General features: G+C 55.0%; 1 protein-coding gene across 1 annotated transcript in view; it reads left to right on the top strand.

Annotated features, from left to right (window-relative positions):
* The first annotated feature begins 527 nt into the window (after positions 1 to 527).
* The window catches only part of CACNA1E (calcium voltage-gated channel subunit alpha1 E), a 102,994-nt gene continuing 79,938 nt past the window's right edge, over positions 528 to 23,583 (top strand). Inside the window, exons 1-5 of the mRNA XM_058808582.1 lie at positions 528 to 794; positions 8,922 to 9,027; positions 9,443 to 9,582; positions 21,744 to 21,847; positions 23,003 to 23,155. Of these exons, the coding sequence (XP_058664565.1) occupies positions 529 to 794; positions 8,922 to 9,027; positions 9,443 to 9,582; positions 21,744 to 21,847; positions 23,003 to 23,155 (769 nt within the window). The 5' untranslated portion in view covers position 528. The remainder of the gene's footprint in view (positions 795 to 8,921; positions 9,028 to 9,442; positions 9,583 to 21,743; positions 21,848 to 23,002; positions 23,156 to 23,583) is intronic.

Raw genomic sequence — 23,583 nt, 5'->3', positions numbered from 1 at the left:
GGGAGGAAGGAGTTGGACACTTGGCTCCAACTAGGCTGGACCACGCTGCTGCAACCTGTTCGCCCGGGTGCTGTTCCCAATTGTGCCTTGCCGTGCCGCGGGGTGGCCGCAGGGACCCGGCTCCTGCCCTTGCTGCGGGGGGCTGGGGGGCTGCTCTGGGGGGGATGTGCCTGGGGTTAACCCCTTGCTTCGGGGGGAAGGTGCTTAGGGACCCCGCGGCTGCGGCCTCCGCTGGGCACGGAGGAGGAGGAGGAGGGGGAGGAGGGCTGGCTGCCCGCCCCGCTGCCCGGGTGGCCGTTCTGGGGGGGCCCGGCTGCCCCCCGTGCCCAGCCGGTGCCGCCTCTCCTCTCTGCCGCTGGTGCCCCGGAGGGATGGAGCAGAGCCGGGGCTGAGCATCACCCGGAGAGGAGGAGGGGGCTGTGGTTGGGACTGCGCCCCGCAAACCCCCTCCCTCTTCTTTCCCACCCTCCCCCCCCCTCCGCCGCCTCGGTGCCGCTGCTTTGGCTTACCTGTGCGTTTCCTTGCAGGATGGCTCGCTTCGGGGAGGCAGTGGCCGGCAGGCTGGGCTCCGGAGATGGGGGCTCCGAGCAGAACCGGAGCCGGCAAGGAGCTGCTGCCCCTGCGGGAGGCAGCCCGGGAGCCTTCAAGCAAACCAAAGCGCAGAGAGCCCGGACTATGGCTCTGTACAACCCCATCCCCGTCCGGCAGAACTGCTTCACCGTCAACAGATCGCTCTTCCTCTTCGGGGAAGAAAACATAGTCAGGAAATATGCCAAGAAGCTCATCGACTGGCCATATCCTTTCTGCGGCCCCCGTGAGCCGTGCTGTCCGGATCTGCCTCGGGGGCTGCCCAGGACACGCGTGTGTGGCACTGTCGGGCAGGTAAGATGTGCCCACAGGGGTGCCCCGGCCCCCGGGGATGCTCTCCTCGCCCTGTTGCTGCTCCCCCTCCTGTCCTCGGATCCTCACAGGAGCTGAGCCCCTTTTCCCCCCCTTGGGAATCCCCCAGCCCCTCCTGAGGCTTGGATTTATTATCCCCCCGTGCTGATAGGGACGGGTGCTGTGATCCCTGCGTGCTTTGGGATGCTCTGTGTGCGTGCCTGGGGAGGTGGGAGGCAGTGGCCTTTCCTCTGTGCCTCGATGTCTCGTGGAGTTTTGTCACCCCACCCCACCCTGGGGAGCCCCGTGTGTCCCCAGTCCCTGCTGGGTGGTGGCTCTGTCCCCACTCTGTGTGCCTGGCAGGGGCACAGCCGCCCTTGCCCTGCAGCCCCCAGCCCCCGTGGTGGCTCTGGAAACTGGCTGCTCCCTCCCTGCGGCAGAGGGAAGGATGGTGGGAGCCTCTGGCTGTGCCCCGTGGCCTTTTTTGGGTGAAGCTGGCACGGTTTTATCCCAGGGACCCCTCTGCTAGCGCAGGGTGGAGGGTGCAGATCTCTCCCACTCCTTCCCCTGCTCCTCTATCCTTCCATCCCTCCCCATGCACCTCTCTCTCCTCCCACCCTCGCCGTGGGTGCTGCCCAGCACCACATCCCTCATCCCCACACCAGCCTGGCCTCAGTTTCTGCTGCCCCTTAGACACCTCCAGGGCTTTGACCCCAGGGAGGATCTGAGCCTGAGAACTTGAGCGTGGCTGGGCTGTGGCTGTGGGAGCCTCCCCGTGCCGCGCTCTGCAGCACTGATTCCATGCAGCTCCTGCTGCTGCCGCTGCTTTCTCTCCCTCCAACTTGTTGGTGGAGTTCCTGGCTCCTCTGGTGGGCACGGCAGAGCTCTCCCTGGTGCCATGCTTGGTTTGGTGCAACAGGTACCACGAGGGGAGGCCTCTGGTGTGGCCCAGGGATGCAGAGCATGGCAGGGGAATTGTCCCTGTGCAGCTCTGTCAGGAACAGCTCCTGCCTCGGGAGCTGTGACAGCTCCAGGCTCCAGAGGGTGACCTGGGCTTGAAGGGCTGGCTTGGAGGGGCTGAATTCCCCAAATCTGTCCCTCCTGGCAGTGCCCAGGGTGTGGGTGGCTGCAGGAGTGCTGGTGGTGAGCGCGGGGCCCTGGGCGGCTCAGCGCAGAGCCCTGCAGGGCAGCAGCCAGGCCGCTTTTCCAGAATATGCCAAATTATTCATGTGCTTTTCCAGCATGCTGTGGGAGGGCTCTGGCCCCTCCAGCTTTTGCTGGGAGCCAGAAAGAGCTGGGGTACTGCCACTGGGCCGGCACTCGCGGCGTGGGCTGGGGTCCCGTGCCGGCATGATGTCTCATCTCCAGGCAGCCGCTGTCTCCTAGAGACTGGAGCTCCACCACCACCACCACCACCACCACCACATGAGCACAACTCCCCAGCATTATTCTCCCCTGGAATTTGCAATGCATGAGGGAGATGGGCTCATTTTGTGGTGTTTTTTTTTTTTTTCCCCAGAAGTAAGTGACATATTCCCATGTGAGCGCTGGGAACAGGCGTGCTCCAGGCGCGGGAGCTCGGTGTTCCTGCCTGTCCCCCGCCCTGCTGCCATCTCTTTCCCAGAAAAACCCATCCAACCCTGGATGTTTCTCTGCACCACTGGAGTTTTGAGGGCTTGGGAATGGGCAAGGCCTTTTGGTGATGAGTTTGGTGAGGCTGGCCAGGCCGGTTGTTCCCATCCTTGGAGTTGTACCCTGCCACGGGCAGCTGGTGCCTTTTGGTAGGGCCAGGAAAACCATGTGAGCACCTCAGCTGCCTGGCCTGGAGCCCATGGCATCGCTCCTGGGCCAGGGAATTCTGGGGAGGAGAGCATTGGATCTTGGCCATGGTCAGTAGGAGCTGCTGGCCCTGGGAGGGTGATGCTGTGGGTCAGGGTGGGCTCAGCACTGAGGAAAGCCAAAGGGGCTGGAGAGGAGCTCGGGGCGGAGTGGAGGCTCTTCTTCATCCAGCTCTGGTTGACTAGGTAATAGGGCTAAAAATATCTGGTGATTCAGGCCTGGATATCTGCTGGGTAACTGTGTAATTATAACCAGCAGCCTCTGCAGTTTGGCTTCCCAGTGTAAATACGGATGATGCATGGAGGAGAAGGAGGAGAAATACGAGCAACTGGGATTGGGATGCAGCTCCATGGGAGGCAGACCTTTGCTGAGTTCCTCGCTGGAAACCTCCACTGGAGCTGCTCTTTTAAACCTGGTCCTGCCCAAACTGTGGTGCAGCTACTGCTTTGGCTATAGGGAACATCTCCTTCTCTTCTCCTTGGGAAACGCAGCCTTGTCCTCTTGCCTGCTCTCCTCCTGCTGATGGCCAGGCCTTTCACCCTGATTTCATTTGTTTGGCTGCCTAGAAGGCTCCAATTCAGTTAGGATACGAGATGGGCTGCAGCTCATCTATATCTGCTCCGTTCCTCATCCGCTTAATCACATTTGACCTGGATAAGATCCCTCTCCCGCCCCAGGAAGGCCAGATGACATTGTGTGGCTCTGGCTGTGTCCCCAAGGACAGCATCTGCCTGCAGCCTGTCCACTGCACCTACCCCTAGTGTGGCAGGGGAAGAGGATGCCCATGTTCCCTGTGCTGAGGGATTTCATCTATTTCATCCCCAGTCTGGTGTTGGGCTGGCCTGGAGCAGCTGGAGTGCCCTCAGAGCATCATCAGGGGGGTTTTGCTCCATGGGAAGCACACCCGTGAGTGGCTGAGCTGTTTTGCTGTCCCTGTGACCTGGTGCTGCGTGGGCACAACCCCCCTGGCCAAGCATCTCCTCCACCTTGGCTTTTCCCCGGCCAAAATTCCAGCAGGTCTCGCCTTTCCAAGGGAAGAGCCTGCGCCATGTCGTGCCATCCTTGGGCAGCTCCATCCTTACCCTCCCCAAGAACATTTCCCCCCTCCCCCTGCTCCCAGGCTGTTTTCTGTGCCCTCCATTCATCAGATTTTAGAAGGGTTTTTTTTTGGGAGGGGCGAGTAGGTGTAATGGCAGGTCCATCTTTTTGACAGCCGGGGAGAGCGAGGCTGCCTGTCAGATGGTGAATTTAAACAGAGGCAGCTGTTGTCATGGTGATGCCAAGTTGCATCCTGTTGCTGTGGCAACCAAAGTTAAAAAACTGATGTTAAGGCAGGAAAATCACATGATGTGGTCCTTTTTTGTTTAAAAAAAAAAAAAAAAAAAAAAAAAAAAAAAAAAAAAAAAAAAAAGAAGGGAGGAGGAGAGGAGAGAGATTTGATTTCCAGGGTGAGGTGGGGGAGAAGGAGACGCTTCTCCATGGAGCTGTTTGCACGTGGCAGGCAGGCATCCCACATCCTGCATCCTTACGGGAGGGAGGGAGGGAAGGAAAGGCAGCAGTGTGGGCAGCTCTGCCCCGTTGGACTACTGGCTGTCACTGCCTTTGGCTTAACCCTTGATGGAAACCACACCACTGCCTTTTGGAGCTGTAAAAGCTGGGACTGCAGAGAGGGAGGGGAATCTCCTGTGTCCCTGCAGTGGGATTGAGGCAGGCTGGGTGCTCCAGGACACAAGCACAAGCCAAATTCACTCCCCTGAGCCTCTGTGCAGCAGGCACACAGCAGCTGGCTCGTGTTCCAAGTGGGAGGATTTGGGGTCTGGATGTTGCTTTCTGTGGCAGGACACAGGGATGGAGAGAGCCAGGAGGGGCCACAACTCTGTGGACAGTGTTATCAGTGGAGGGAAATCCCTTGTGTCCTCAGGGACAAGCCAGGGAGGCGCTGTGGGGATGGGGAATCCCAGAGTTGAATTAGGGCCACTCACAGACTTTGCTCTACTTGGCACTTTGGTTTTTTTCTTGGAAACCAAAAACCTCCCTTGCCCAGGGAGGCTGTGGACTCCCTGGAATTGTTGAAGCTCTGATGGGATGGGAATCTGAGCAGCCTGGTCTGGTCTGGTGGAAGGTGTCTCTGCCTGTGTCAGGGGGTTGGAATGAGATGACTTTAATGCCCCTCCCAACCCAAACCACTCCATGATTCTGTGAAAACAACCTTGGAGAGAAGGTGCTCTCTTTCCTGCTGAGGGGAGGAGGATTGGGGCATCCTAAGGGTGGATGCTGACGGTGTGGATCTGTGGTCCTGCCTGTGTGGGACAGGCAGCAGTGCTGGGACTGGGACCAGCAAGATGAAGTCCACAGGCGTAGGAACTTTTTCTCATTGGCATCTGAGGGGAAGAGAGAGCCCCAGGGAGATGTGGGGAGAGGTGGGAAATAGAGACATGACTTTCTAGGAGGTGTTGGAACCTGGATGATGCAGGCGTGGACAGGGCTTAAGTTGCTCCTGCTCTTTTGGTGGCACTGGAAGGTAGAATTCCCCAAGGCCTCATAAACCCATACACCCAGCACCATAAACCTCTCCAGGGCCTGGAGCTGGGCTCACTGCCGGCCTTAGCCAGGTGGGTGCTCTGGTTTGGGCTTCTGGCTGGCGAGGAAGGTGAAGAGGAAGGTCACAGCTGCAAGATCTTCCTGGCAGACCCACCAAGGAGCTCCAGCTGCAGGCATGGGGTTATCCCTCCTCCAGGTGGCCTGGGGGGTGCCCCCATGGCCTGGGGTCACTGTCCCTGCCTCAGAGGCTTCCTGAGGGAAGCGTGGAGCTGCAGGTGTGGCGTGCACAGGGATCAGCCCAGTTGCTAAGGAAACAAGTCAACGGTGCAGGGGAGAGAGCATTGGGTAAAGGAGATAAATCAATAAGAAAACCTATTTTTATCGGCTCCCTAATGATCCTCCAGGAGCAGCCAGACGGAAGAGGAGGAGGAGGAGAAGGCTGGAGGGACATGGGCTCTCATTACTTGGCCTGGAGGGAGGAGAGGGCTACTCTGCATTTTGGATGGCTGAGAGGTTTTGTAATTACTCATCTGATGTGGGAGAAAACAAAGCACTGATGGAGGGTTGTCTAGTGGCCCTGACTGGGAGGATGTTTGCTTGGCAGAAGTAAAGAGTGGGTACAAAACATCCCTCAGTTCAGCCAGATGTTGCTGCTGTCCCTTGGGAGATTCTTTTCCTCTTGGAACTCAAAACCTGTCACAGCTGGAGCTATGGGGGCTGGTTTCCATGGGGCTGATGTCTCACACAGCTCTGGATGTGAGAAACTGGATTTCTCCAGTTTCTCCTGGAGAAACTGGGCCACTGGGGTTTGGGGAGTCACTTTTGGCAGTGCTGAGGTCAGTGCTTTGGGGTGCAATTGCCCTTTTAGGCTTGGCCAGGTTGGACACGGCTCTGAGCACCCTGGCCTAGTGGGGGACATCCCTGTCCATGACAGGACGGAACGAGATGGTTTTTAATGTCCCTTCCAGCTCATTCTTTGACTTAGTGGTATCTGTTCACCCACTTGCTGGAGGTGCAGCAGATGTGCACTGTCCTCCTGCTCTCAACCAGATGTTGTGGCCAGGTGGTCCTGAGCCCCCAAGCCCTTCTGAGCAGGGCTCCCACGCTGCTGCAGTTGGGTTTTTCCCTCTCCCACGGGAGCAGTGCGGGATGCTGGGGCGGACAGACGGACGGACGCTCCCGCGCCGCTCCCACACTTCTCCTCATCTAGGCAAATGTGCCTGGTGCCTGGGGAGCTGCTGCCCCGCCCCACTAACACGCTGTTTGTCTCTCCAGCCGGTGCTAATTGCTCGCAGACTTTCAGGAAAATGATACAGAAAGGTCCCAAATAGGCTGGTGGCGCCGGGCCAGCGCCGCGGTGGATGGAGCGGGGTGGAATGCAGGGAGAGGGCTCTGCTGGAGCCTTGCAGGGAAATATTCACTTGTGCCGAGCCTCAGAGGAGAACTTTTGGAGTCTGGCCCCCCTCCCCAAGCACGGGGAGCTGCTCCTACTCCGTGCCTGGCTGGCTCTGCAGCCTCTCTCTTTCTCAGCAATCATTAATTTCACTGAGCGCCTTTATAAATGCCTTGAATGTCTCTTTCCTGGCTCTTCTTCCTGCCTGGGTTAAACACATCCCAGCTCCCACGGGCTCTCCCTGGCTGCCTCTCCTGCCCCTCTCCCTGGGGATGTTTCTGTGCCCATCCCTGCTCTTGCTTTGCCAGCATGCCCAGCCTCACTGGGGCTGGGTCACTCCATGCTTTGGGCTGTGGTCACTCCATGCTTTCCTTTTTCCCATGCTCATGCTTGGCACTGAGGTGTCTTCTCTTGCCCGTGGGCTCAGGGCCACTGGTTGAAAGCATTTCGCTGTAGTCAGTGGCCAAAAGATGAAGTTGGAAAAGAAAATCACCCCTTTTCCCAGAGCTGTTGGACACCTCCTTGCCTGAAATGCGTCAGCCTGAGAGTGTTGTGTGTGGAGAAGCTTTGGTGTGGTGGGGAAGGGCTTGGCCAGCTTGGGATGGTGGAGTGTGGATGATTCCTTCATCCCAGGTGGGATCACATCCCCTTTGCACAGGGGAAGGTGGCAATCCTCTCCCTGGTGCCAGTGGTGACAGTAATAGAGCTGTTTTGGCAAGGAGGGAGCAGAACCAGGGGTGCATTGCTCCACATTCAGTTATTGAGGACAACAGGGCTTTTATGGTGGAGAATTGGGAAAGATGGATGGGAAGTTGGAAAGATATGGCCACCCTGTCATTTGGAAGTGCTTTGTTTTCAGAGCTCGGCCCTGGGCCAGGCAGGAGAGAGCTCTGTGTCCCTGCCTCCATCCCATGAATCAAAAGGCAGGAGGAAGCTGAGTTTGGGGAGTTTTCCTGGGCATCAGCCTGCCCTTTCCTTCCTCAGCTCCTCAGACACCAGCTCCTGCTGCCACTGCTCAGGGTGGCTCCTGGAGAAGGGCTGTGTAGGACCCAGACGTGGATGTAGGATTTGGGATTGCTCATAAGGGTCCAACCAGGACCTAGATGTGGATTTAGGATTGCTCATAAGGATCCAACCAGGTCCTAGACGTGGATGTAGGATTTAGGATTGCTCATAAGGGTCCTAGATGTGGATGTAGAATTTAGGATTGCTCATAAGGGTCCAACATGTGGATGTGGGATTTAGGATTGCTCATAAGGGTCCAACCAGGTCCTAGATGTGGATGTAGGATTTAGGATTGCTCCTGAGGGTTCAACCAGGATGTAGACGTGGATGTAGGATTTAGGATTGCTCATAAGGGTCCAACCGGGTCCTAGACGTGGGTGTAGGATTTAGGATTGCTCATATGGGTCCAACCAGGTCCTAGATGTGGATGAAGGATTTAGGATTGCTCATAAGGGTCCAACCGCGTCCTATTGTCAAGGTGCTGCTGCCCCTTGGGGTCTTGCTGGGGTGTGTTTGAGCTGGGATATCTCCACAGGGAGTTTCCACCCTGCTCAGAGCCAGGTGCCATCAGAGCTGTGAATGCTCAGCCAAGTGCTCTGCAGCTCCCAGTGCCACCTGGGCTCATCCTGCTGCCCACAGGGTACTTGGCAAGGGCACAGGGTGGGCTGATCCAGGTCAGAGCCCCAGGACCTCCAAGGGATGCACCATCCTCCTCAGGCTGTGCAGGTGCTCCATCCCATGGGGGTGCTCAGGACAAGGGCTGCCCATGCCTTGTGACACCTCCCCTTTCTGAGCCCCATCTCCTGCTGATGGGTGGTGGAAAAGGAAGGAAAAAGGGACATGCCAGCCCTGGCATGCCAGGGAGAGCTCCCCCTGATCCTGCCAAGGACCATGCCAAACCTTCTTCCAGGCAAAGCCCAGCCTGGTTGTCCTGCTCCAAACCTTGTGTGCACCTTCTGGGCTCCTTGCACAAGCAGCATCTCTCCCATGTTGGGAGACGAACAAACTCCACTTGTTGGGAGTTTTCATCCCAACAAAGGTGTCCTGTGAGCCTGGGGAGGAGGAGATGAGGCCCAGCAGGTCTGCAGGGAGGAAGGCCTTGGGGGGCTCTCACCCCTCTCATTTCCAAACACCACTGAGGTGGGCTTCACGTGGATGTTCCTGTGGGGAAAGCAGCTCCAGTGGCTGGGCAAGTGAAACCAAGGGTGGTCTGGGGGGTTGGGGGTGTCACCCAGCTCTTCTGTGCTCCTTAACTCCCCTGAACTCCCTTCGAGTACATGATCCTGGCCACCATCATTGCCAACTGCATCGTGCTGGCGCTGGAGCAGCACCTCCCCGAGGATGACAAGACGCCCATGTCACGGAGATTAGTGAGTACCCCGTGCCCTGCTGGGCTGGGGGCTGGCCCAAGGGCACCCACACAACCCTACCAGGCAATTGCTTCTGATTTTGGGGTGGCCTGACAGGAGGTTTCCTCTGGGAATATCTCCTCCAGCCTACCTGGGGCTGGTGTAGCATATTCCTTCTGCATGGAAAGGGTTCAGGAAGGTTTAAGCCCCTTAAAAAAAATGGGTAGGGGAGGACTGGGCAACCTGAGCATGTTGTAGCCACCCTCTGTTTATTCCTGAGGTTGTTGCTGGCTGAGAAAGGGCTGGGAAAGCTCCCAGAGGAGATGATGGGTCTGGGGGAGGTGGGAAGGGATGTGAGTTGGGTCAATGTGAAATGCCTGCTGATGTGTTTGCTCAGTCTGCCCCTCTCACTGGCTCCCTGATTTCACCCTGGCAGGAGAAGACAGAGCCCTACTTCATTGGGATTTTCTGCTTCGAGGCTGGGATTAAGATCGTGGCCCTGGGGTTCGTGTTCCACAAGGGCTCGTACCTGCGCAACGGCTGGAACGTCATGGACTTCATTGTGGTCCTCAGTGGGTGAGTGCTGCTGTGGGCCCTGCTGGGCTGGCCTGGGCTTGGCGGCCTGTCCTGGTGAGGACACGAGCTGCAGGACGTGGGGAGAGCCCCTGGTTTGCTGTTGTCAGCGGTGTTTTGTTGTCCTGATGAGGGAGGGGAGGATGTGCTGGAGGTGCTGTGCTGGCTTTGCTGTGGGTCCTGATGGTGGGACAAGCTGTAGCGCTGGCTCTGAGGGCCACCATGTCCAGCTTTCCTCACTTGGTGGTGGCCTGTCACCCACCTGAATACAAGGCAAGGTGGTGGCATGACCTGATAAGCAGCTGGATGTGATCTGGGAGAGATTCTGGTCAAACCCTCCATGGGGAGGGGGAAACCTCTTTTCCTCTTGCCTTCCCAAGCACTTCCCAGGCTTGCCCTGGTGCTGGAGGTTGGGGAATGAGGTCTGGGCAGGGTCACACTCCCAGGTGATGCTGCTCACCATGCCAGCATGCAGGAGTGGTGCTGCTGGGGGTGGTAGCACACACGTGTGCTGCTTGTGTCACTGGTGGTGCCACCTGCCAGGGACATGGCCCAGATCTGAGTCCTGCTTGCCGTGTGCTGGGCTGTCCTGGTGACACAGAAACAGGCAGCGACATTTGGGCTTGTGTTAGCCAGCACTGGAAGTCAGCTTGAGCAGAAGGCCAGCCAGGGTGACCCCTGGGCCCCTCTCCGTGTGCAGGGCATGTGGAGCCTGGATTGTGGGTGTTTCTTCTTGCCTGCTGATGGAAACATCACGCTCAGAGGAGCTGGTTTGATGTGTATAAACATCCGTACAAACAGATGGAGCCTGGGGGTCTGAGTGCTCCGTGAGCTTTGCTGGGTGCAGAGCAGCTGCAGGGCTGGCTGGGAAACTGAGGCACGGTGACCAAGGGGGTCTTTGCAGAGCTTCCTGCTGCACAGTCCTGACTCTTGGTGGCACCATGTGGGATGTGACACCCAGCTGGGTGTTTGGAGGAGGAGGGGAATGCAGAGTCTGCTTCTGCTGGAGTGTGGTGGTGGGAGCTGCTTGTCCGTGGTGGTGGCACTGTGCATCACAGGAGGCTTGAGAAGAGCGTGGCTGGGGACAGTTTGCCTCCCTTGGTCCAGTGGGGACCTGGATGGCCGTGCCGGGGAGTGGGACCACGTCAGCTGGGAATGGAGGGTGTGCTGGTGGGTGTCTGACGGGCAGCGAGCAGGCGGCCTGTGGGAGGTGCAGATCTCGCATGGGAGGCTGCTGCTCTCCTACATCTACATGGTGACTAATGGAGAGGGTTCTGTGGCTTTTGGCCTCTCTGGGCTGAGTGTGCAGGAAGCAGCTGGGAAATGCCCATCACCTGCATCCTGACCTGGGCATCCTTTGGGACGTGGGCCAAGGGGCATCACTGAGCTTCACCAGGGCCCTGTTCCTGCTCTCCCCATTGCTCTGGGCTGGCTGCTGTGCCCAGCAGGTGCTGAGTCAGCGCTCAGCAATCACTCACTGGCAGAGACTCGCCAGCTCCTCTCACTGCTGGGCTGAGCCAGGCCCTGTGCCAGGGAATCAACTGCCCATGAAGGGCTGCCAGCACTGTGCTGCCCACCCCAACAGGAAGGGCCTGTGTCCCCCCCAGCACTGCCAGTCATGGGGTGCAGCTCTCCAGTGTCTGCTTCCCCACCATTATACTCCTCCTTGGGATCCTGGTGTTGGCTCAGCAGAGTGGAACCCAAGGGATGCCCCTTCACCTGCTGGCTCTGCCCCAGCACTGTTGGAGCAAATTCTATCAGTTCTCAGAGGGTGGAGGAGGCAACCCATGGGTTTTTACCCTGGGCTGGCTTTGGGGTCACTGGGATCAGCTGCAGCTCCTTCTCCCTGTCCATCTCCTGCCTCTGCGGTGCTGCCAAAGCTGCTGCTCCTCAGCGCTGTGCCTCCCATGCAGGAAACTCTCAGCCTGTTTAATCCGCTGAATTATTGGCAAATTCCTGCAGCAAATAATCCTTGGCTGGCAAATGCCTTGCAAACAGCTTGTGGGAGAAGGTTTGCACTTGGCGGCTTGCTCTGTGTCGGTTGCGTAAGGCGGGCGGGCGGCGCAGCCTCGGGAGCGCCTCTGCAGCTCCAGCTTGGGGAATGTAAAAGTGTCTGGATGGAGACTGGGGAGATCTGGTGGTCGTGGGGGTCGTGTTGTGGCTTACTGAAAGGTTGTGGCTGTGGTGGAGGGGATGTTGTGATCACAAGTGCAGGGTGGTGCTTGCCTCAAGGTGTGCTTATGGGTTTGGATGCTGGTGCATCCAGAGAAAACATCCATGTGAGCAGGACCCACTCCAGGATCTGACCCAGAGGGAGCCAGTGTCACACTCACTGGCTCTTGTCCCTCCAGTTGTGACACAGGGTGTTACTGCTCCTTTCTGGAATTATTTTTTTGCTGTTGTATCTGATGGGAGAGGTCCTTAGTTCAGGTGGAATAAATTTTTGCTATGTATCTGATGGAGGTCCTTAATGCAGGTGGAATAATTTTTTGCCATGTGTCTAATGGGAGAGGTCCTTGGTGCAGGTGGAATAATTTTTTGCCATATATCTGATGGGAGAGGTCCTTAGTGCAGGTGGAATAAATTTTTGGTGGAATCAGTTTTTGCCATTTATCTGATGGGAGAGGTCCTTGGTGCAGGTGGAATCATTTTTTGGTGGAATCATTTTTTGCTGTGTATCTGATGGGAGAGGTCCTTAATGCAGGTGGAATAATTTTTTGCTGTGTATTTGATGGGAGACGTCCATGGTGCAGGTGGCATCATGGTCACAGACACCATGCTGGGATTTCTGTGAGCAGTGGGATTTTCTTCACCCTCTCCCTGCTGGAAATAAGCCCAATGAGGGATTTCTCCCATGAGTGGCCTCCTGGGACCTTGTGCAGGAGTGGATGGCACTGACTAGAGTTCAACTGGTGTTTGCTTCTTCTGTCAATAAATCATTTTTTTTTTCCATCTCAGTGGAAATCAACACCCACATAAAACTCCCTGATGCTAAAGTTTCCACTGGGGAACTAATAGTCACATTTGTAAACCTGTTCTCTTTGTAACCTGTGGTTTCCAAATCATCATTGCTGCCTGAAAAAACAGCCTGTTCTCCTCCAGCTAAAAATAATTTTATATGAAAGTGTGCATAAAATATCTTTACTCGTTCTGAGGCAGAACCAGCGAGGGGAACATCTGCATTTCCCCTGGGGTTTGGGGATGCTCACCCTGTCTCTGTGAGAACCAGAGCCAGCTGGGTGCTGAGGCTGGATTTGGGACCTGCTTGATGCAGTGTGACCTGGACCAAAAGGGAAAATGGCTCAGAAATGGTCAGAAAGGGCAGGGGAAGGTTGGTGATCTCTTAATTGGTGGTTCTGAGAAAGTGAGGCTGAAAAAGCCACTAGTAACTGGAGCATGAGCTCCCTGTGTGCCATTGGGAATAGAGCACAAGGACCCTACAGCTGCCTGCTTTGCCCTGCCCCCTACTAGATGGAACAGGAAGGGTTAAGCTCCCTCTGCAAATATCCAGGTGGGTGTGTGCTTCACACACTCCAGTGCCTGAGCGTTATCAAAGCACCACTGGCTTTTCTTTTTTTTTTATAGCAGCAATACAATAACACGTGAGAGGTGAAGGGGTGGGGGAACACTGCTCACAATGGGTGAAAAAAAATCCAAATGTGAATCAAAAGGCCCTTGTGAAGTTGTTCTGCTCAGGAGCTGGGGAAGCAGCCACTGTAAGAGCTGGATAAAAACCCCAGGGTCACTAAAAGGAAGCTCTGCTGTCAGGGTTTTTGGGAGGGTTTAACAACCCTCTACACCTGGGTGCCTTTTGTGAAGCCCTTGGGCACGGTGGTTTTCATTAAAGGCTTTTGTGGGGTGGATCGTGGCCAAGGGAAAGCAGGAGTGAAGGATTGCTGGCACTGCCTGCCATGCCCTCAGCAAAGCCAGAGCAGAAATCCTGGCTCTCCCAGTCCTGTCCCAAAGGCCAGGCAGCAGCTGTGAGCCTGGTGTGTCTCTCTGACCTCCCAGGGAAATCCTGTGCATGCTTGTGCATCCCTGATTTCCTGCTGTGCCTGGTGGGAAGCAGGATGGAAGCATTCCAAGGCTGCAAGGTGAGCCCAGGGATGAGGAGGGCAGCTTGGCTTTTCTGCTGGTTCTGATGCTGCCTGGGTTTTGAGATGACTGCCCTGGAAAGTTCCCTTTTCACGGTTCCCCCTGAGCTCCCCCGTGGGAGAGGTCGGGATGTTTTGCCCTCAGGGATCTAGTGCACCTCACACAAGCCCAGTTCTGTGGGTTTGGATGCTCTTTTCAGTCTTGGAGTTGCAGAGATGGAACGGGCATCCTTGACCAGGCGCTGGCAGCAGCTGCATCAGGGAACATTGAGGTGCTGCATGCCCTGGTGGTTTGTTTTGGGGTGCTGGCCCTACAGGTGTGGGAGCACACCTGGGCTGGGAACAGGCTCTTCCACAGCCCCACACCTGCATTTCCCTGACCCAGGGAGTGGATAAGAGGTTTGGAGAACTTGAGGGAGTGGATAAGAGCTTTGGAGAACAAGTGTGGAATCAGGGCACAATGCAGCATCCTGATGTGGTGGTCCTGCTGGAGCTTGAGCCCCTGCAAGGAATGCTTTGCTCTAGGGATAAACCAGCAAAGAGACACCCCCAGGTCCAACCCCAGCAATACTTTGATCACACCAGACAAGACTTTCCCCCTGCCTCTTTCCTTCTTTTTATTTCATGAATGTTGGAAGTATCCAACCTGATGCCTGCCCCCCTTTCCCAGCTCTGTCCTTTCAGGACAATTTGTAAAATGTTTGGTCTTTGGTTTGGATGAATAATTAATCTCCCAGCTTGGTGAATGATTCATGTGCCATATGCCATGGCCCTGGGAGCAGCACCTTGCACAAAGGGCAGCACAGCTTCCCTGGCTGGGTCAGGGGACAGGCTGGGGAGGAGGGTAAAGCCTTCCCCTTGCTGTGATGCCTTGTGAAGGCTGACCTAGAACAGAGGCTAGACAGAGCTGAAGAATAAAGTAGGGACTTATTAAGAGGATTCCATAGATCCCCTTTGGGCAGCGCAACCCAAAATGGCCACAAAATGGACAAGTCACAGGGTTTTATGCTTTTATTAAGTTTTGGTCTATTAGCATATTGGAGGTAATGGTTTAATTACACCTTTAGCCCATGCAGTCCCATCCTTCTTGTTTTTCTCTCTTCAGCCCACATTGTTTGTGCTCTCGGGCCTGAGATTTGGATCATTTGTCCTTGGTCTCCAGCTAGAGCAGGAATTGTTTTGTCTCCCTGCTCTGTGCAGAGAGCTCATAGGAAGCCCAGACCCACACACTAAAGAAGCCCAGAATCTGAAAACCATAAAGGCTCAAACCTGAGGCACCACCTGGGCAGGCAGAGCTGTGGCTCTGGCTCTGGGGGAGCCTGGCACCCCCTTTTCCCAGCGCAGCATCCGTCCCTTGTGCTGCTCACACGATCGCGGCTCCATCGGCTCCATTGGCTCCATCCTCCCCACCCCGCTGGTTCCCTGAAGCTGCAGAGTGAGTCAGCCCCTCCCACGTGGCTGCTGGTCCCCGGGGGCACTGCCTCCCCTGCCAGGCACCCCTGAGATCCCCAGGGGCTCCTGCTGCACCCCGACACCCTGGCAGAGCTCCTGCCCTGGGGGATGCCCTCATTGTCCTTCTTGGCACTGCCATGTGCCTTCCTCCAGGAGATGGGGTGGGGGACATGGCCTGAGGAAAGGGGGTTGTTCCCTCCTCATCCTCGGTGAGAAGGTGGGTGCACACAGGTGGGTGCTCTGCGGTCTCCTCCCCCTCCTTTGGCACGAGCCCTACTGTGATCAGCCCTTCCCATTCTCTGTTTCTCTGTGGGGCCAACTCTCCTGTCTGCTCTCAGTGGCTTTAGCTTTCCACCAGGTCCTGTGTGTGCAAATGCAGTTTTATCAGCACCCTCTCACCCTGCCAAATCCTCTGTCTGCTGAGGGGCAGTGTGGGGATGGAGCAAGGAGGGAGATGTGGGGTTCGGCCAACCCATGGGGTCCAGGACAGGGGATGCTCCCTCATGCCCCAAATCCTGGGGGCTTCTCTGGGAAGGAGTGGCCTTTGGGGATGATTTCACCCCCCAGATCAAAGGCTGGTAAAGGCAGATTTTGTCCTTCAGCCTCATCATATTGTTCAGGGAGGGGCAGGAGCAGGAGCTGTGCAGCAGCTCAATCCACCTGGGTCACAGCCCTGAAACCTAGAAAGAGCATGAGAAGGTGGTGGAGGCTTTGACGCTGCTCTGAACTGTGCCAAGGGCAGGACTTGGCCCTGCTGTCCCTGTCCCTCGGTGTCCCCAAGGCTGTGCTCTGCTGTGGCATCCTCAGAGTGGGTGACCTGACCCTGCTGGCCCTGCCTCAAGCCAGGTTGGCCCCCAAGAATCATGAGAACATCCTGCTGCACGTGATGCTGCCTGCAGAGAGGGCAGGGATAGATTCACCCCATTGATTCACCCCAAACAGGGCAGGAAGGGGGTGAACTCATCAGGTACCTCACTTTCTGTGAGCTGTTTGACCAGTATATTAATTATGAAGTAGTCTCCCTCCTAGAGTCAGGTGGCAGTGCAAGCCTTCAGGGGCCTTTCCACTTAATTATAAATATTAATTTGCATGGCAGCCAGCACCCTGCCTGCCCCAGATTTTGGGCTGAGATTAGTCTGTCTCAGCCTATGCCTCTCTCCATCCAGCACACCCTTTGCTGGGACAATTTGTGTGAGTTTCAGCAGAGGGGAATGCTTGAGGGGGGCTCAGTTTGGTGTGAGGGGGGTGAATTGAGGGTCAATCTGATAATTTGGGGTTCAGCCTTTGCTGGGAGTCTCTGATGTGAAGCTCTTTGCAACGTGGCCTGAGCTGTGTGTGCTGTTCCTTAGGGTTGAGAGCTGTGGGTGGGATGGGGATGGGATGATGGTGATGATAGGGATGGGGTGATGATGATGATGAGGATGGGATGGGATGATGATGAGGATGGGATAAGGGTGGGGATGGGATATGATGGGGTGGGATGATGATGGGACGGGATAGGATGGGGATAGGGATGGGATGAGTTGGGATGCGATGGGATGGATGGGATGGGATGCAATGATCATGGGGATGGTATGGATGGGATGATGGGGATGGGAGCCCAGCAATGCACAGGCACAGAGCCACGTTGGCTGCTGCAGAGTGGGATAGTGCCCAAATTCAGTGTTGGCTTTGTGTGGGCAGCATTGTCAAGCCTCGCTTGTTCTTTATTCTTCACGGTCCCAAAGATCAGGGAATCCTTTAAAATGAGATTATTCTTGGGGCTTTTTTCCTTCTTTTGACCCCTGGGGGAAGAGATCTAAAGGTGCAAGCCCTCAGCTGGAGGTGAGGGTGTGTTCCCTGCTCAGATGGGGGCTGATCCTGGCTCTGCCCAGCCCCAGAGCCCACGGGTGTGGTGGCCCTAGCGGGAGCTCGCCCTCCTCCCCAGAGCCTCCAAATAAATAAAATCAAATCATCATCCTGGTTGCAAACACAAAGCAATGGATTATTATTTTTTTTCCTCTCCTGAAAGAGTGTTTTTGTCTGCTGGTGATTGCTCACTATTCAATTATACTTTGGGGGATTAGCATATATTTCCCATCCTGCCTCCTCTCTCATTTGCATCCTTCCAAAAGCTCCTCTCTGCTCTTTTCTCCACCTGAAGTCTCTCTTCCCCCTTTCCTCAGAAGTAAAACTAACCCCTTTGCCTGGGTGACCTATAAAAACGCCTTCACTCTTTTTTTCCCCCCCTTCTTTTTTTCCTCCAGTACATATGATGAAAAGCATGAGATCATTGGGATTTTTATAGCCTAAATCTGGCAGCTTTTTTCAAATAACTTGGATGGTGAGATGTAATTTTAGTTTGGGTCCTTGCCTAAAAATAAAGAATAATTATTAGCACATCAGACGTGAATATTGTAAGTGATCAAAAAGGGTTTAAATTGTTCTACAGATACCAGAGCTCCTGCCCTGTGGCAGCACAAAGGTCTGTCACAGCCTGAGTTTCATCTTAGAAGCTGTGAGAAACCTTAATTCAGAAAGTTCTGGCTGATAGGGTTTATAAAAAAAAAAAATGATTAATAAAAACCATGGCTAGAGTGTTAATAAACAATTGCCAGGTGAGATATGATGAAGTCCAAAGCACCAAGGTGTGTTTTGAACATTGGATTTATAATCAGCAGTGCTGCCTGTGCCTACCAGCAAAGCCTGGCTATCCAGGAGAAGGGATGTGTGTAACTTCCAGCCACAGAAGGGCTTGGGAAAAGTTATCCAGGAGAGGGGATGTGTGTAGCTTCCAGCCACAGAAGGGCTTGGGAAAGGCAGCCAGCAGCCAGGCTGGCATGCCTGGAAGCTTGGTTTGCTTTTCCCAGACACTTTATTAGGCATGAGGGTGATGTAGGGCTGCTCAGAGGCTCTGGACTGGCTGGGATCAGAGTGCTCTCTGTCCTGGCTGCCTGCAGGAGGATGTGCAGGCACCTGTGTCACACCTGGGTTAGCTTTTTGTCACCACCCGGGTGACAGCTCCGAGTGCCACCGCCTCAGTCTGGTGATCTGTCCAGACCTCCTTCCCAAAGCACTCGTGATGTCCTCTGTCCCCTGGAGAGGACAAGGAGCATGTCACCTTGCCTGTCACAGAGGAGTCCCATTCTTAGCAGCTAATTTAGAGCGCGGGGAAGGAGTGCCCTGGAATCGCCCGAGCCTTGCCTGGAGGCTCAGCCAGGCTCCGGAGCCCTTCACACAAATCTGGGTTAGCCGAGGACTTTGCAGCCAGGTGCTGCTCCTGCCCCGGGGGCTGGAGGGCTCCACCTCTGTTGGTGTCACAAATATCGTGGATGGGACGTGCCTTGGCTTGTGTGGCCCTTGGTGCTGAACCAAACCACGGCACTGTGGTGTTTCACCCCAGAGAGACTTTTGGCTGGCTGGTTGCATGGTGTTTCACCCCAGAGACACTTTTGGCCTAGTGAATGTTGGTGTTTCACCCCAGAGATGCTTTTGGCTGGCTGGTTGCGTGGTGTTTCACCTCACAGACACTTTTGGCTGGCTGGATGTTGGTATTTCACCCCAGAGACACTTTTGGCCTAGTGAATGTTGGTGTTTCACCCCAGAGACACTTTTGGCTGGTTGGGTGTGTGGTGTTTCACCCCACAGACACTTTTGGCTGGCTGGGTGTGTGTTGTTTCACCTCACAGACACTTTTGGCCAGCTGGGTGCTGCAGCTGGGTGCTTGGAGGCAGTTCCAGGCCTGCAGGAGCTCTGGTGGCTGTGGGATGGAGCTTTCCCCCATAACAGGGTCTGCTCCTCAGGTTTACCTCTGTGTAGAAGCTTTAAGGCGATGGTGAAGGAAAGGAGTCGGTTCTGATGGAGGGCTTGGATCCAGAGCGTTATTCTGGCCCACAGGCCTCTGAATCCAGCACCAGCTCCAACAGAACTCCCTGAGCCCCATGGCTGCTGTTCCTTTAACCCCAGGGAGAGAGGCAAGGAAGGGGTAGGGAGCCACCAACCAGGTCCAAGGGACAAAGAATGCCTGGATGGCCCAATGTCCCTCCAGGGCTTGAGGGCACCTTCTGAATCTGCCAATCACTCAATGCCCTTCTGTAATTCCAGGATTGACAGACAGTGCTGGGAGGGGTCAGGATGGGGAAAAGAAGGGTGATTGACACACCTGGGAGGGAATCTTCAGGGGAGAAACCCAGAGTTCTGGGGTAAACCATGAAATCACACTGCAACACACCTCCATCTGTGTAGCATCAGGGCTCTGTGATGAGGGGAGAGAGCTGCCCATCCCTGTGCTGCTCTGCTGTGGGAGCTGGGCTGGCTGGAGCCTGCATCCTGCATCCTGCCCAGGAGCATCCCCGGCCTCCTGGAGCTCCTCAGCTGCTGGGGAATATTTGAAGGAGCTGGGGTTGTTTAGCCTGGAGAAAAGGAGGCTTAGAAATGACCTTATTGCTCTCTACACCTTCCTGAAGGGAGGCTGTAGACAGCTGGGGTTGGTCTCTTCCACCATGCAGCACTGACAGAGCCAGAGGACACAGTCTCAAGCTACGGCAGGGAAGGTAGAGGTTGGATATTAGGGAAAAAAAAAATCACAGAAAGAATAATAAAGTACTGTAATGTTCTTCCCAGGGAGGTGGTAGAATCACCATCTCTGGATGTGTTTAAAAAAAGATTGGACATGGCACTTGGTGCTACAGTTTGGTTGAGGTGTTAGGGCATAGATTGGACTCAATTCTATTATCTTGGAGATCCCTTCCAACCTCATTATTCTATGATTCTGGGATTCTGTGATTCTGTGATCCTGTGATGCTGTGATTCTCTCCTGGCTGGAGTCAGCATTGGGGCTGCTCCTGCCCCTTTGGGAGGCTGGTGCCACACCAGGGGCTGGGACACAAGGAGCAAAAGCTGAAGGAAGGTTTCCAGCATGGTGTTGGCACTGTGTGTTCCCTGTGCTGGCATTTTGGGGAGCACTGGGGTACCCTGCTCTAGCTGGCAGGGTGGGTGAAGGGTGGGAAGTGACGGGGCTTTTGTCCCTCCCTTGTGCTGCTGAGTGGCCGTGCTTTATCATATTTATTGATTTTGATCTTACAACCAATTTAGCAGCACAGCTCTCCCCAGGCTCTGGCTGCTCCTGACTTAATTAAGTCCCTTTCCTGCTCTCCTGTCAGTGCGTTGGGCAGCAGGGGCTGGGCACAGGCTGGGACATGGAGACTGAGTGCGCAGAGGGAAAGTGCCAGGAAAGGTAAAAGATCCCTGTAAATATCAGGGATAAGCAGTGTGATACCCAGGGGGTTGTGGGTGATGCATCCCACTGCTGCTGGGGCCTTGCAATGGGGCAGGGAGGAAGAGGAGGCTGGGGAAAGGAGCTGAAACAACCCGGTTTGCAGATGTGAGAGCTGCCAGGGTATCCTAGGAAACCCAGCCGCCTTTCTGGAGGGACAGGTTGGTACCTGCTGTACCTCAGGGAGAGGGTGAGAGAAAGAGTGCTAATTGCTCAGCACGCCAGAGAGCTGCTCTGGCCTGTAATTAGATGAATTAGTGGAACAATGACCCAATTTCCCTCAGTTTTTGGATTGCTGCAAACAAGCCTGAGGTTGCTGCCTCCCTCTGTCCCGTTCTCCTCCCCATCCCCTCCTCTCCCACCCCTTCTCTGCTCCTCTCCCAGCCCCTGGGGACCAAGCCTGGATGGGAGAGGATTCTGCCAGCATCCCTGAGGTGCAGCATCCCTCAGCATCCCAGAGCAGGTGCAGGAGCCCTGAGTGTTTCCATTGCTGCACTCAGTGTGCACCAGCTTCCCTCCCTGCCCCAATTTGTTTTCCAGAGATGGGCTTGGGAAAAGAAAAAAAAAATCTTTGTGTTTTAAAAGAAAACCTCTGGAGTCCTTCCTGTGCCTGCTGGTTGCCTTCCAAGGTCATCAAACTTTCATTACTATAGATTTTGGAATGTGTGCGAGGTTCTGGGCTCCTTCTCAGCAATCCCAGAGGTGGGACTCTGAGGAAGCTCCATGCATGGAAAAACCCAGGGCAGCTGATGGCTGGAGGTGCTGCCACAGGAGCAAGGAGGGTAGGGACTCACAGCCCTGAGCTGCTGCTCCTGGCCCACGTGCCACCTTCCTGGGAGGGATCCTGCATGATCCTTGGGACCCCAAATGGGATCTGTGGGTGATGTGGGGCTGTCCTGGGATGGGATCCTGGGGTGTGGGGGCTGCAAGGGCTGGGGGACCTCTGTTTGGCTTTGTCTGGTCATAGCTGCCCATGAATTTGGGTTTGAGCATCAAAGGAGGCTCGCTGACCCTTGAGAGGAATTGAATCTCTGTCCCTACCCAGGGACATGGCTTGAGAAGCTTCATGGCTTCCCCAACATGTTCAGGAAAATATTTCCTTGTAGAATAGTGGGAAAAACTTGTTTATTTAACAGGCACAAGCACAAAAAATGAACAATATTACACAATGAAACCTCTTGGTGCTCCCAAGAGACGACCAACTCAGCAAGTCCCCTCGGTGGGCTGTAGCCTGGCTAGCTCAGCCAGGAGAGCGTGGCACTCTCAATCTCAGGCTCGTGCCTTCCCACTGGCCTGGTTTGGCCGCATGGCACTGAAGTGGACAAGAGCTTTCTGTGGGCTAACTGTGCTCTGTGTGCCCACAGCATCCTCGCCACGGCCGGGACACACTTCAACACCCACGTGGACCTGCGGACGCTGCGGGCCGTGCGCGTGCTCCGGCCGCTGAAGCTCGTCTCGGGCATTCCCAGTAAGTTGGATCTTCCTGATTTTCTCCCTGGGGGTCTGCATCCATCTCTGATGGCCCTGGGGGGAGAGGGGTCCTTGTGCCACCTTGTCCTGAAGCCTTGAGAAGGCTGGCCTAGAACAGAGGTTGGACAGAGCTAAAGAATAAAGTAGAGATTTATTAAAGGCCTCAATGGATCCACCTTGGGCAGCACAAGAGCCCAGCCAGGGCTACACGCAAGATGAACCAAAATGGTCAGAAAAAATAGACCACTGGCCATGAGATCTCACACTTCCTTAAGATCTGCTCCATTTGCATATTGGAGTTAATGTCCAATTACAGCTTTACCCCATGCAGTCCCATCCTTCTTGTTTTTCTTTCTTCAGCCCACGGTGTTTGTGCTCTTGGGCCTGAGATTTGGATCATTTGTCCTTGGTCCCCAGCTAGAGCAGGAATTGTTTTGTCTCCCTGCTCTGTGCACAGAGCTCACCAACCCCTCATATGAAGCCCAGACCCACACACTAAAGCAGCCCAGAATCTGAAAAACGTAAAAGCTCAAACCTGAGGCATCAATCCCACCTTTCCATCTAGTGGGAGCTCAAAGGTGGCAGCACTTGGTGTCCCCGGGTGGCACTGTCCCCTGCAGAGCCCACTGGCAGCTCCTCTTCCCTGGCCAGAAGGCAGTGGGTGGATCCTTTCAGGACTGGGGTTTGTTCAGGGGAGATTTCTTGGTTTGTTTGTTTTTTTTTTCCTTTTTGTTGCAAGATTTCATCTGTTGGCACAGGGTTAAATAAAGAAACTAGACTGCTGCTGGCACAGTGCTCCTGTGCCTCCTGCCCTGGGCACTGGCAGGGCTGGATCCATGCCCTGGGGGCAACAAGGGGGACAGAGATGCACGAGCCATGTCCCACCAAGTCCAGGCTGGACATTGGAGTGGGGACCAGAAAAAATCTCTGCTGGAGGCTGCTCTGTAGCTTGGCTATCCTTCCCCTGCTTTCCTCCAGGATCCTCCTGCCCTCCAGGAGGGCTCCTCCAGGCTGTGCTGGCCTCTTTTATCTCTCTGTTTGCTGTCCATCTTCTCTGCTTCCTGTTCTTCTCCTACCAGATTTGGAATGGATGAGTCCCTGGAAGGGTGTTAGCACTGCTGCTCTGAGCTGTGCCCTTTCTCTCCTCTCCCAGGCTTGCAGATTGTCCTGAAATCCATCATGAAGGCCATGGTGCCTCTCCTACAGATCGGCCTGCTGCTCTTTTTTGCCATCCTCATGTTTGCCATCATTGGCCTGGAGTTCTACAGTGGGAAGCTGCACCGAGCCTGCTACACAAACAATTCAGGTGGGGACAAGGGCTGGGCACCTGCTGTGTTTGTGGAGTGCCCTCGTGGGAGGAGGGAATGATGGATCTCCCTCCATGTCCTCAGAAGGCTAATTTATATTAAGATACTATTATATTTATTTATTTATTTAAGATACTATATTATATTAAAGAATACTAAACTAAACTATACCAAAGAGTACAGAAAGGATAGTTACAGAAGGCTAAAAAAGATAATAATGAAATCTCCTGACTCATTCCAGAGTCTCGACACAACTTGGCCCTGATTGGCCAATAAGTCCAAACAATTCACATGAAACCATTGAAGTAATGAACCCCAAGACCATAAACGATCTCCAACCACATTCCAAAGCAGCAAGTCACAGGAGAAGCAAATGAGATAAGAAATGTTTTCCTTTTTCTCTGAGGCTTCTCAGCTTCCCAGGAGA

The sequence above is a fragment of the Ammospiza caudacuta genome, chromosome 7 (genome assembly GCF_027887145.1).
Source record: "Ammospiza caudacuta isolate bAmmCau1 chromosome 7, bAmmCau1.pri, whole genome shotgun sequence".
Taxonomy (NCBI): Eukaryota; Metazoa; Chordata; class Aves; order Passeriformes; family Passerellidae; genus Ammospiza; species Ammospiza caudacuta.
This window is presented reverse-complemented; position numbering and strand designations above follow the sequence as displayed.